The sequence below is a fragment of the Carya illinoinensis genome, chromosome 5, assembly GCF_018687715.1.
Source record: "Carya illinoinensis cultivar Pawnee chromosome 5, C.illinoinensisPawnee_v1, whole genome shotgun sequence".
Lineage (NCBI taxonomy): Eukaryota > Viridiplantae > Streptophyta > Magnoliopsida > Fagales > Juglandaceae > Carya > Carya illinoinensis.
In genome coordinates this window covers 6,939,651-6,952,656 of record NC_056756.1, presented here as the reverse complement: position 1 = coordinate 6,952,656, position 13,006 = coordinate 6,939,651, and the positions used below count along the sequence as shown (strand labels likewise).

Sequence of the window (13,006 nt, the reverse complement as noted above, 5' to 3'; positions counted from 1 at the left end):
CCTTAATTTACTACTACAAAAGGGATCATATAATAATGGATTGATCTAACCCTGCAAATGTCTTCTTCCCTGGTAATAATAAATCAACGTTCTGAGTTATGTCAAGCCATACACTAAGTGCACGTTGGAGATTTTGGTGAAAAATATAATTAATAGCTTTAAAGTTTATAACTTATAGTAATAAGTTCATTAAAAATTATTTATTGTTTGGTAATCAAGTTATGTTTAAATCACTTTTAAACATAACTTGTTTGGAAATAAATTTAAAAAGTAATTTTTGAATTAGAAATAATGATTATTTAATTTTTTAAAGATAATGATTATATCTTTTAAAATTTAAAAATTATAATTATCTTAAATTTATATGGATATTTTCATTCATCGATAGTATTTTTAAAATTCAAATAATATTTTTCTTTGAACATACTTTTTAACTTAAAAGGTATTTTAATATATAATATTATCCAAACAATTTAATTTTGAACTTTTAAAATTTTTTAAATAAGCAAGTCAAACAGCCGTACAAATTTAAACAAAATTTGAGTCACTTATCCACTCGAGACAAGTTTGCTTTGGGCAGCCTTTTTAAATGCAACATAGAGTAATAACCATGATGTTAAGTTTTAAATAACGATAGGATGTGTGGAATAAAAAAATGCATACAAATAAAAAGGAAGAAATAGTACTAAAGATTGAAACGCTAAGGTGGCCTGATCAATTTCAATAATCGGTCTATTATTTATTTTTTATCACATGTATATTTATATAGAATAATATTATGTACAATTTTAGAACATGCAAATTTCAAATACTGTTTTTTATTTTTTAAAAGATAAGTGTTACAGCCCTTAAAGAAGTTTCATAAAAATAAACTCACAAATTAATAAAAATTTATATAATACGTTAGATATACAATATGTCAGTTAATATGTCTACTTTCGTAGAATCTTTTGTGGCCAAAGTATGTATATTTGAAAAAAACTTGACTCAACCATTAAATTGTGATTTTTTTTCCATGAGTTTCAAATTATTTGCACATTTTCCATTTATATATCATAATTTGTCATTGCTAAACTTTTTTCATAGCTCCAAACCTTTAGAAAAGATCAAACGGGTAAAAGTACTATAATTCTTAAGTTGGTCACACAAATAAATGTTGTATATGCACGTCTTCAAGACTCAAACAATTACGTACATCTTGAGAATAAATTTGCATGTAAATGCATGCACAGGATTAAAAGAGAGGAAAAATGGATAGTAATTAAATTTAAGTCAATTTAAATTAATGAATTCTACGAAACTCAAGACAAGTCAATAATTAGTGTCTATCATTAACACCCATTTCGATTATATCTGACAATTTGGACATACTATAATTCTAATAGAACTCACGCCTCGATCGATCCAGAAAAAAGGAGCACGACTAGCATTTGAACTACTTAGCATTTTTTGTTATTTTTTGAAATTCTATCACTACTAATTCTTCAATATCCTATCAGCATCTGAATTCGGATTTCAAATTCTAGGATAATGAGAATTTTGAAATAATGAGAATTTTAAATTAATAATTGATATATATTAAATAAATTATGTGTATATTTATAGGATAAGAATTACATATCAGGATCTGGATTATAATTATTGATGCAGTTAGACCGTGCCATCTCGTAATTAATATGTACAGAGAATATTGGCATTTAATTTCTCAAAAAATTAAAAAAGAAAAAGAATATTGGTATTCCACATGTAGACAGGCGACATTCACGCATGTGGTAATTTCTCCAGAATATGGTATGAACCAGTCAGCAGCGGTAAAGGATAATTATCAGTATTAAACAAGAATTTGAATAGTCCTGGACTCCCGATCCCCTATAAATTTAAGATACGTCTCTAATCCTTCTACACAGCATCTGCTTCTTTTAGGTCTTCTTTCCTCTCCTTCTTCCAAGCCTGCATCATGAAGAGGAATAAGGAATTAGATGATCATGATGAACTAAACAGACAGAAGAGAAAGAAGACTAACAGCCATAGCCGTAGCCCAGATCTGAGAAGGAACAATAGCGCAGATCATTACAACCTTAAAACCAAGCTTCAACAAGAGCTCGACAAAGAAGATAATGGTTTGCAGCTTGCTCTTTCTCTTAATTCTTTTCTAACTGGCGAGTACCGTTCGTTGCCGGTAGACCAGCCACTTCCTCCGCCGCCGCCATCTCCCCCTCCGCCACTAGCTCAATCAATATCACTTCAAGCGCTGTTATCATCCCCACCCACCCCACACCGTCTATACCCTGTGCCAGTACCATTGGTGGCGGAATCCTCGAGTTCAAGTACCCCGATGATGTGCGGTCCAGAAGGAGGCCCCTCTCGCCCCATACGTGCTCGTCGTAACCAGTCACGGGTGCTGCGCGAGGGAAAGTCCGATACCATCAACGCTCCGTTCCCGTGGGCCACGACTCGTCGAGCCACGGTCTACAGTCTCGAATGCCTGCGGTCCAAGCAAATCGATACCATTACTGGCTCTGTCCAATGCAAGCGGTGCGAGCGTCAGTACGAGATTGGGTATAATCTGGAGCAAAAGCTCGATGAAGTTGGGCATTATATCGTGGCGAACAAGAGCAGCATGCATGACAGGGCGCCGAGCAATTGGATGAATCCGGTTCTTCCAAAGTGCAAGTTCTGCGGTCAAGAAAACAGCTCGAAGCCGATTATCTCGCAGAAGAAGAAAGCGATAAACTGGCTGTTTTTGCTTCTGGGACAAATGCTTGGTTGCTGCACGCTTGAGCAATTGAAGTATTTCTGCAAGCACACCAAGAATCACAGGACGGGCGCTAAGGATCGTGTTCTTTATCTTACTTATCTTGGACTATGTAAACAACTCGATCCTAGTGGACCTTTTGATCGATAAAGATTATAATAAATACTCACAGCAGAACCCTTTTTTTTTTTTTCTCCGAGTTCTTTGAAGTTATTTTCTAGGTTAATTTCGTTTCTTTCCGGGCTTTTGATGATCATCTCTCGATGATCTATCCGCTAGTTGTTTTGTCTTGTCAATTTGGCTCGTAATCATGTCTTGCATGCAGTACTTGGTGTTAGTTCAAATTTAAATTTTGTAACTTGTTGATAAAAATATATTATATGTAAAAATTAAGGCAGATCTGGATATCGCATTTTGTTTCTAAATTAAAACCAAATATTCAAAAAAACATATCATTCATGCATGCATAAGGTTCTTGAATATACTGGGGAATCGGCTGATCAATGTGATCATTACATAAAAGCAACCATGATGCCATAACATTAAAATAACCTGCTTTTCATGAGTTGATCAGCTTGCTTACTCACCCAAGAGGGGAAGTATTTGTCTGTGCTATGGTACCCAAGTTAAATAAGTATCAGGTATATGCAAAAATTAAAGCATATATACAAATGTATATAATCCTAAAATTTAATCGAAGTTGGTTATAAATATTATGAATTAACCTAGCTAAATCGTTGGTGCATGCAGATCCTTTCTAACAATGGTCCTAATAACATATATTTATGAATTCAAGATCATTCTATGTCCAGAAAGTAGACTTCTAGGAATAATAAAGCGAAAATAATGTTTATATAATTTTTTTAAAGTTCTCCAACTTATGATGAACATGTCTGTGGGAGGGGGATGGGGCGTGCAAGTTTCTTGTAAAGCATTTATATAACTTGATTAATTAATTGGATGCAATTGATATATATATATTTATCGATTAATAAAAATTTTGATATTTTAGATATACAGTAACACATAGTCACAAACAGATTTTTGTACCAGTAAATGAGGTATATGACTTTTAAATCATTACAAATTGTAGATTTGAGGGTTGTGATCACACACCAAACGGTGTATTATTTGAATTTACAACATCTTTTATAGTGATAGTTGCTATAGTTAGGGGCTGTTGGTTGAGGAAATATCAAGTGACACAATCATATTTTGATTAAACGATTGTGTCTTTTATTAATAATTGCGTCATTTGCCAACAAGTGTCTTATGGTCTATGTATAGATACCATTTGTGCACAATTTGAATGCTTACCATTCCTTGGTCCATCATCAACCTGTACGACAAACATCTTAAAGGGATTGTCACCATTTTGCAAAAATACCAACATGTTCGTTCTTCATTTTCTAACACAATTTTAATAACTATCCCCCGCAAGCGTCTCTTGTGATCTAATTATACCATGATACCAAACATTTTCTTGAATTTCTACTTTGTATTTTAGAAATCTACCATACTCCTTATTTGTTTTATATTTGGGTTAGAAATATTAATCATCTTGCTCGTAAGAATTATGTGTTAATATCTTGCATCAGGACTAACCTATTTCCTTACCGAAAACTATGTGACACCTAGCACGATGCATACCTAGTCCGGCCCATTCAAGTTGAAAACATTGACGCTCGGTCCGAAGTAATCCCAAGGGCCTGGTACTGGAGGTGTGCATGCATGGCCTCCTCAATGCGGTCCCAACTTTCAAACCTAAAACTATGATCATTTTACTTAGAATGATAAAGATGATATAACGCTACGTTAAAAATTCAACTATTGATCTAAAAGTTTTAAAATTATTATATATTAACTTGATTGAGTCTTTAACATCATAATATTTTACTAAACTTCCAAATTCAACGTCTACACTTTATCAACACTGACCCGATGGTAGCCCTTTTCTTTTTAGCTGCTTTACTCATCTATCAATATTTAATAACTTAATACCATGGTCATATATAGTATTAAGATATTTTAATCCAACCTCTATGACTTGAAATCTTGACGTTGTCTCTACGCTGATACTAATTGTTAGGACTTTAGGATATTAATTTGGTTAAACCTTTAACCTTTATGATCATAATAGGCTATAATCTTGGGAGAGTCCGGATATGAAATTACCTTCACGCTCGACAAAGAGTCATGCATCAATGAAGTGAGAAAGCAAGATTCGAGGAGATCTAGAAAAATGGATATCGGGTTGGGACACCAATTGCACATCCATGAGAGCATCTCAGAGAAAAGGTAGGACTCTCTCTCTCTCTCTCTCTCTCTCTCTCTCTCTCTCTCTCTCTCTCCTTCTTGCAAGTGTGGACATTAGATTAGATTCCCCTTTTGGTTTATTAATTGGGTGGTGCTGCTATGCCTCCAAAGTAATCGCTCAGTTTGTGCAATTTTTTTGAATGTTAAAAAAACACACTTTTATGCTAGTGGTCAAAGTGAGCGATCACTTGGGAAGGACAGCCTAGCATTTTTCTTATTAATTTGAGTCTGGATGTGTACATCTTGGGCCTCTCGATCCTGACTAGCCTTTTCTTTTTTTTTTATGTTGTGATTTTCTTTCGTATTAATATTATTATAAAAATAAAATTTACAGTTTTAAGATGTACAAGTCCCTTTTAAGTAAATTTAGTATTCACATAAAAAAATTAATTTTTTAATAATAAATTCTCTTTTTCTTTTTTAAATTATACGAAGTTTGCATATGTTAATATTGTATCTACATTACACGTAGTACTATTACCTAGTGACTCATGCAACGTAGCACGAGGGGGACCAAAATGATTTCACACTCCCAATCAAAGCCGAGGGTTGGTCCAAGAGATCCACCAAAATCATTACCCTAAAAGTAGGACTGTTGGCCCAAACTCACTTTAATGGGTTTTGCCCAAACAGAATCGTTACTATTTATTGTTCAGAGATTGACTCTGTAATCTGCTCACCTTCTTTTCTTTTCTTTTCACTTTTGGGCTTGAGAATGGCCCAATATGTATACACTTATGAAGACTAGAGCAGTTTGACCCAAAACTCTCTCTCTCAGTCGTGAAACTGAGTTGAATGGTCGTTCAAACTACAAGAAGTATGAATCCTCCAAAGCTATACCAAGTGCAACGGAAGAAGTATACGAAAATAAAATGTTATAAATGCAGTAGAAAAATGATGGCGTAGGATGCTTGAGCAAATAATGCATGTGCACCAACAGGCAATAGTCAAACTTCATATTCGTATCAAGAGCCAATCAAATGCCGAACGTCGTTCTCAACGTTGCCATTAATTACAACTTTCCCTCTCCCAATCCAATAATTGAAAGGACTCCCTCCACTTTCTTTTCGGCCTTTTGGGTTCATGCGATTCCATGTGTTGGTGGGCCTAATTCCTCATGTGATTTTGACGTTTTCTCACCATTATTAATAGTTATCCCCACCAATCTTATCATGATTTCGAATTTTTTGACATGCGGTAACAATGAGAAAATTAACTTTTTTTAAAAAAAGAAACAGATTTTTATCGCTACTTTCGGTTGATATTTATATAGTAATAAAATTATTAAAATAAAATAAGATGAGATAATTTTTAAAAATTTTATATATTTAAATTAAAATGTGAGATAATATGATTTTAACATTTTAAAAATTTGATAGATGTGTATCATATTAATTATTGTATAATATTTATAATGATTTTATTTTATTTCTAAATAATAATAGTAATTTATAAATTATCTATTCAAATATAATTTTTTATGATAGATTTTAAAATAATATTATAAGATGATAATTTTTTATTAAAATATATTAATTTAATAAAATAAAAAATTTTATTTACGCCGTATGTGCTTAAAATGTTTTTATGTTTAAAATTTATTTACGCCGTATGTGTTTAAAATATTTATTAAAATATTTGACTACAAAGAATCTTGCGGATAACCGGCGTCAAAACAGGAACTTTTTTCTCATTTTTCCTATATCGTACACCGTGCTTTCCGAAAAGGTCTGCTATTTCGTCGTTTTCAGAACAACCATTCAAATACACTTTGCGATGAGTATGTGATCGTTTGAACGACGAAAGCGATTTATATTCCAACTGGCGAATTAATCGGATGCAATTTGAATTTGCAACCGCGAGAGAGGATGACTACTGCATTTTACCGTTTTGATGTTAATGATAGAGATCTTTACGTATTGATCTTAGTCTAGATTCTTAATTAGAGAAAGCATTAACAGAGACAGACAGAGCAACAATTAGTTGACCATAATATAGCTAAGATGAAGCAAACATTATTTATTTATAAAGGGAAGTACTTTAACAATAAATAGATTGCATAATGTGATTCGATATATTATAAAATAGATCTAATAAATTAGATAAATTACATCAATTTATAAAATTATTTTTATATAATCTATATAGGGTAGCTTTTATCTTTCTTCTTCCTAAATTTAGCGAGCTTCCACCCGAAATTACCAAACAACCCCTCCATGTCCTCCAGGGTTCTATCTTGTGTTTCTGGTAGTATGAAATAAAAGAAGAACCAAGACACCGTGGCAATCGACGCATAGAGAAAGAAGGCACCACCAATGGTGATCCCTTTGCTCAGGGTGAGAAAGGTCATGGAGACTACCGCACTGGTCAACCTACTCACCGCCACTCCGATGCTCACTCCTTGCGCCCTTAGCCGCAACGGTAAGATCTCTGAGCTGTACACCCACGTGATGGGCCCCAACCCTATAGAGTATATCGCCACTTATGCTAGCACCATGGCAATGCACAGAGCCACTGCCCAAGTTAGCTTCTGGTCTGAGTGGTCGATGATAGTCAGACCAATTGCAAGGGTTGCAAGCGAAAGGATCATGCCTGCTACGCTAGTGAGAAGCAACGGTCGGCGTCCGATCCTGTCTAATAGGAATGTGGCCACTAAGATGAATATGGTCTTGGTGAATCCTACGGCCACCGTTGCTAGTAACTTGTCGTTCGTCGACGTGATACCGGCCTTCTCAAAGATTCTTGGGCTGTATAGAACGACCGAATCAATACCTGATGATTGTTGGAAGAAATGGATACCGACAGCTGCAATTAAGGCGTGGCGAACAGACGCTGTGGGATGGAGAACTAGGTCTTTCCACACTTGCTCGCCATGATTTTGTTTGGGCACCAAAACCACGTCGTCAGTGCAATCTTCAGAAATACCAGCGACTCTTTTGATATCGGCTAGTCTTATCTCGGACTCCTCTTTAGAGGCAGAGATTTTATCGAGGACTCGCTTTGCGTCGCCAAGTCGACCCTGCATGACCAGCCACCTTGGTGACTCAGGTAGGGCTAAGACAACGAGACCGATTATAACGGCAGGGATAGAACCCGCTCCAAGCATCAAACGCCAACCCAAGTGAGTTGGGAGCTTGGAGAAAGCGTAGTTCGAAACGTACCCCAGCAATATCCCGCCATTAATGAAGACCTACGGAAAACGTGATCAACATAATCATGTTAATACTATGGAAAAAGGGAGCATTGAAAAATTCATGCTGATTTCTTGTCCTGTAGTTGCTTTTCAAGAATTTGAAATATATTGTTTGAAAATAGGAACCAAATCAACGGTTGCTTTGTTTGTAAGTATCCGTTTTCTTCTTTATCGTAACTATCAAACGCTATATGTTTTTTTTTTTTCTTGAAAAGAAACAGAGTATCTTTGAGATAATTATTGTGCTAGGCGCCAACCTCGGTGAACGAGGTGAGGAAACCACGAGACGAGGCTGGAGAGACCTCGGCGGTATAAACCGGAGCGATCATGAGCCCGAAGCCGACGGCGACACCGACAACGAAGCGACCGACCATGAGAAAGGCGTAGTTGGTGGCAAGGCCCATGAGGATAGCTCCGACGAAGAAGATGACTTGGGCTACCATGATGGTATAGCGTCGGCCTATCCAATCGGAGGTTCGACCGGCGGCGAACGAGCCAATGAGGCAGTAAAGGTTAAGGATCCCGACGAGGATTTCAACCTCGACGTCAGAGATTTTCAGGTCCTCTTTTATGTAGATTATTGCTCCGCTTATTACTCCAAAATCTGAAGCAACAAATGAGGACTTGTTGAGAAAGAACTTAAACACTAGAGAAAAACTAGAAAAAATTTTCCGTAGAAAATCCGGTAAAATTCCAGGTGTGAATATGATTTATAAAAAAAATTCCCTGAAGAGTTACTTGTACGTGTTTAATTTGGGATATACGATTGGCCTCCATTTTTTATCTCTTTTTGTAAAAAAGGAAACAAATTTATTTCTAACAAAAACTCTTTGTTTGTAATCAACCCTTACCAGTACTGAATGGAAAAGCATAAACAAATTAAAAGAGATAATACAGTAAGAGGTGAAAGGTATAATTAACTAACCATAACCCAGTAAGACGGATGTCATGGAGGCCAAAACAGAACAAGCAATAGCATACTTGTTCCTCTTGGGTTTCTTTGGAGGATCAAAACCCACAATATTACTTATTTGGGGTTGGTCGGAAATGGCATTATTGTCAACTTCCCGGTGAGCCATCTCGATCGGTTAGCCAGAGAGACTCAAGATGGAGCTAGCGAGGCCGGGCTTTTATCAAAAGCCCAGGTCGTGATTCTGCTGCGAATACTAGCTTTGCAGACTGCAAGAGTAATTCGAACCAAGCCGTAGTACTGGCTGTTGTTCTATGCTCAAGTCGAGGTTTATTTATAAAGAAAATCAATGCATAACATTCAACATTCAATTATTTTTATAATACCCAATTGACTCAAAGAAATGGTTGAAACTTGAAAGGAAGAAAACGCCATAGATTCCTTGACAATCTCTTATTATTTTTTATTATCAAGAGGAGTACGACATCCTATTTAATTGAAATCTCTCTCCTAAAACTAAAACTAAAAAATTATACTAGACTAGATGACAAATAAGAGATAGAAAAACATTAATATAATGCCTAAAACGAGGCAGTCTAGCTTTATCCAACACGTACATACTACGTAAATTAATGCTTTGGTAAGTGAGCAATCGGAGGAAAAGAGGCATCCAACCCAGGCGACATCTAAATTCTCCATAGCATCAACCCTCTCTCAAGAAGCAGCATGGACTACCTTAAAAGGAGTGAAAAAAGAACGAACAACAAGTATGCCAGTCAGTTTATAGCTAAAGCTATAAATATAGATATATAAATAAATGATATTTAGAGTAATGAAATACGTACAGGTCACGTTAGATTTATAAAAAATTAATTTTTTAATAATAAATTTAACTATTTTAAAAAAAATTATATAACACTTAAGCATTATGTAATTATATCTAGTATTATTCATTTTAGACTATTTTTTGTTATTAAATCGGTTTTGCTTACATAGCTGCTTCCTCATTTTGCTGCTTCTTCAATTTGGATAACTTCCAACCGAAATTACCAAACAACCCCTCCATGTCTTCTAAGGTCCTGCCTTGTGTTTCTGGTAACATGAAATAAAAAAAGAAGCAGGACGCAATAGCGAACGACGCATAGAGGAAGAAGGTCCCGCCAGTTGTGATCCATTTGGTCAGTGAGAGAAATGTCATGGAGATTACAGCACTCGTTACCCTACTCACAGCCACTGCCATGCTCACTCCTAGGGCCCTTAGCCTCAGCGGTAAGATCTCCGAGCTGTACACCCATGTGACGGGCCCCACTCCTATTGAGAAAAATGCCACGTATGCTAGCACCATGGCAATGCACAGAGCCACCGCCCACATCAGCTTTTGGTCTGACTTTTCGATGATCGTCAGCCCGATTCCGAGGGTTACTTGTGAGATAATCATGCCTGTTATGCTGCCTAGAAGCAACGGACGGCGTCCGACCTTGTCTAATAAGAACGTGGCCACCAAGATGAACATGGTCTTGGTGAATCCCACGGCCACTGTCGCTAACAGCTTCTCGTTCGTCGACGTGATTCCGGCCTTCTCGAATATTCTTGGGCTGTATAGAACGATCGAATCAATACCTGATGATTGCTGGAAGAAATGGATACCGACAGCTGCGATTAAGGTGTGGCGAACGGACGGTGTGGGGTGGAGAATATCTTTCCACATGTCCTTGCCGTGACTTTGTTTCGGCACCGGAACCACGTCGTCAGTGCAATCCTCAGATATACCGACGACTCTTTTGATATCGGCTAGTCTTAACTCCGCCTCCTCTTTAGAGTCTGAGATTTTATCAAGGACTCGCTTTGCGTCGCCAAGTCGACCCTTCATGACTAACCACCTTGGTGACTCAGGCATGCCGAAAGCAAGGAGGCCGATTATAATGGCGGGGACACCACCTGCTCCGAGCATCATTCGCCAACCCAAGTGAGTTGGGAGCTTAGAGAAAGCATAGTTCGAAACGTACCCCAACAATATCCCACCATTGATGAAGACCTAAAAAACCATATCGAGATAATCATGTGAAATCATGTGAATGTTTAGGAAAGCCATATCATCGCAGAAATGGTTATCTGAAAAAAATTCGTGGTAATATGTTGTACGGTGCTTGCTTTTCATTGCTTTTGGTTAACAGTGATTTTCAAAGTAATTATAAAGGGAAATGCTTCTCACAGAAGGTGGCACCGATTGAGCTCTTTATGTTTTTTTTTTTTTATTTAATAGTTAAGTAAATATTTTTTAATAAATTTATAATTTTTCTTTTTCTTAAAAAAAAAAAACGAGAGATTTTTGCCTATTGGGTGACTCTCTCGGTGACTTTCTGCGGCCTGCCTTTAGTGCAGCTGTACTGCCCATCAATTTGTATTTTTGTTCCTTGGAAAACAACACATGAGCATATATATCTTTGAGATAATTAGTATGCTACGCGCGAACCTCCGTGAACGAGCTGAGGAAACCGCGAGACGATGTTGGAGAGATTTCGGCAGTATAGATCGGAGCAACCATGAGCCCGTAGCCAACGGCGATACCGGCAACAAATCGACCGACCATGAGAAAGGCATAGTTGGTGGCGAAGCCCATGAGGATAGCTCCGGCGAAGAAGATAGCTTGGGCAACCACGATGGTGTAGCGGCGGCCTATCCAGTCAGAGGTTCGGCCGCCGGCAAATGAGCCAATAAGGCAGTAGAGGTTAAGGATTCCGACGAGGATTTCGACCTCTACGTCGGTGATTTTCAGTTCTTCTTTTATGTATAATATTGCTCCGCTTATTACTGCAAAATCTGAAGCAACAAAAGACGATCACCTACTGAGAAAGCATCGTAAAACCTAGATAACACTTGCAAGAAAACATCTTATATATATCGAAAATCCGATAAAATTTCATGTGTGAATATAATTAAGAAAAAAATGTCTATGAAGAGTTAACCGTTCATGTTTTGGAAGATGCTATTCAGTCTCCATTTCTTTCTTTTTCTTTTATCAAAGAAATTTATTTCCAACAAAAATTCCTTAATAATTTAATCAATTACCACCAGTGAATGGAAAAGCAAATACAAAGTAAAAGGGATGCTATAAATAAAAGCAGCAAGAGGTGAAAGTTACCATAGCCCAGTAAGACGGAAGTCATGGAGGCCAAAGCAGCACAAGCAATAGCATAACTGTTCTTCTTTGGTTTCTTCGGCGGATCAAAATCCACAGTAGTACTCTTCTGGGGTTCGGAAATGGCATTATTTTCAGTTCTCCGGTCAGCCATCCCGATCGGTTAGGCAGGATCGAGATCAGGGATGGATCGAGAGGTTAATTTGAATAATTAGAGGGACCGTTCTGTTGGGAATATTTGCTAAGTACTCATGAAATTAAAGTGTTCATGAACCAAGCAGCTAGCTCTACTACCGTCAGTTCTGTGTTTAGCTAAAGATCAGAGTGATTCAAGTAAACTTTTAACGCTAACCATCGACTCATGGCCAACATCCAAATGTTGACACAAAGAAATGCTGGAAAGGACGAAAACGCCACAAAGGCATACACGACGATCGACCTCTTGACTTTAGATGGATATTTAGCACTATGTACTGAACGATTATCATCCATACATGACTTATCCACGCTGGATTTATCATTCTCCGCATGGTATTAATTAAAATCCAGTAAAAACGAGTTTTTATCTCAGTTTCCATGATCTAGTTGCCAACTTGCCACCCAATACGTACCGTAATTAGCTGTGGAAAAATGGATGATCTTAACCAAAAACCGATCGAGACTGGACAATTGATTTGGACCCAACGCACTTGA

The 13,006-nt window shown here is 36.9% G+C and overlaps 3 protein-coding genes across 4 annotated transcripts; 1 reads left to right on the top strand and 2 right to left on the bottom strand.

The window, feature by feature from the left end:
• Positions 1-1,918: 1,918 nt before the first annotated feature.
• On the top strand, positions 1,919-3,022 carry LOC122311807. Its single transcript, XM_043126493.1, has one exon. The coding sequence runs from the start codon at positions 1,958-1,960 to the stop codon at positions 2,903-2,905; it is 948 nt and encodes a 315-aa protein (XP_042982427.1). The 5' UTR covers positions 1,919-1,957; the 3' UTR covers positions 2,906-3,022.
• Positions 3,023-7,070: 4,048 nt separating this feature from the next.
• Positions 7,071-9,463, bottom strand: LOC122309926 (polyol transporter 5-like). Its single transcript, XM_043123717.1, has 3 exons — positions 9,190-9,463; positions 8,522-8,868; positions 7,071-8,261 (listed from the first exon to the last, which is right to left on the bottom strand). The coding sequence occupies exons 1-3, from the start codon at positions 9,341-9,343 to the stop codon at positions 7,554-7,556; spliced, it is 1,209 nt and encodes a 402-aa protein (XP_042979651.1). The 5' UTR covers positions 9,344-9,463; the 3' UTR covers positions 7,071-7,553.
• Positions 9,464-9,612: 149 nt separating this feature from the next.
• On the bottom strand, positions 9,613-12,736 carry LOC122309924 (polyol transporter 5-like). Of its 2 annotated transcripts, none has more exons than XM_043123715.1 (4): positions 12,317-12,736; positions 11,648-11,994; positions 10,167-11,209; positions 9,613-9,905 (listed from the first exon to the last, which is right to left on the bottom strand). In XM_043123715.1, exons 1-4 carry the CDS (start codon positions 12,465-12,467, stop codon positions 9,878-9,880), a joined length of 1,569 nt encoding a protein of 522 aa, XP_042979649.1. In that variant the 5' UTR covers positions 12,468-12,736; the 3' UTR covers positions 9,613-9,877. The 2 variants fall into 2 exon arrangements, with proteins under 2 accessions (XP_042979649.1, XP_042979650.1); XM_043123716.1 differs by having other exon boundaries at positions 9,613-9,909; positions 12,317-12,734.
• Between the last annotated feature and the right edge of the window lie 270 nt (positions 12,737-13,006).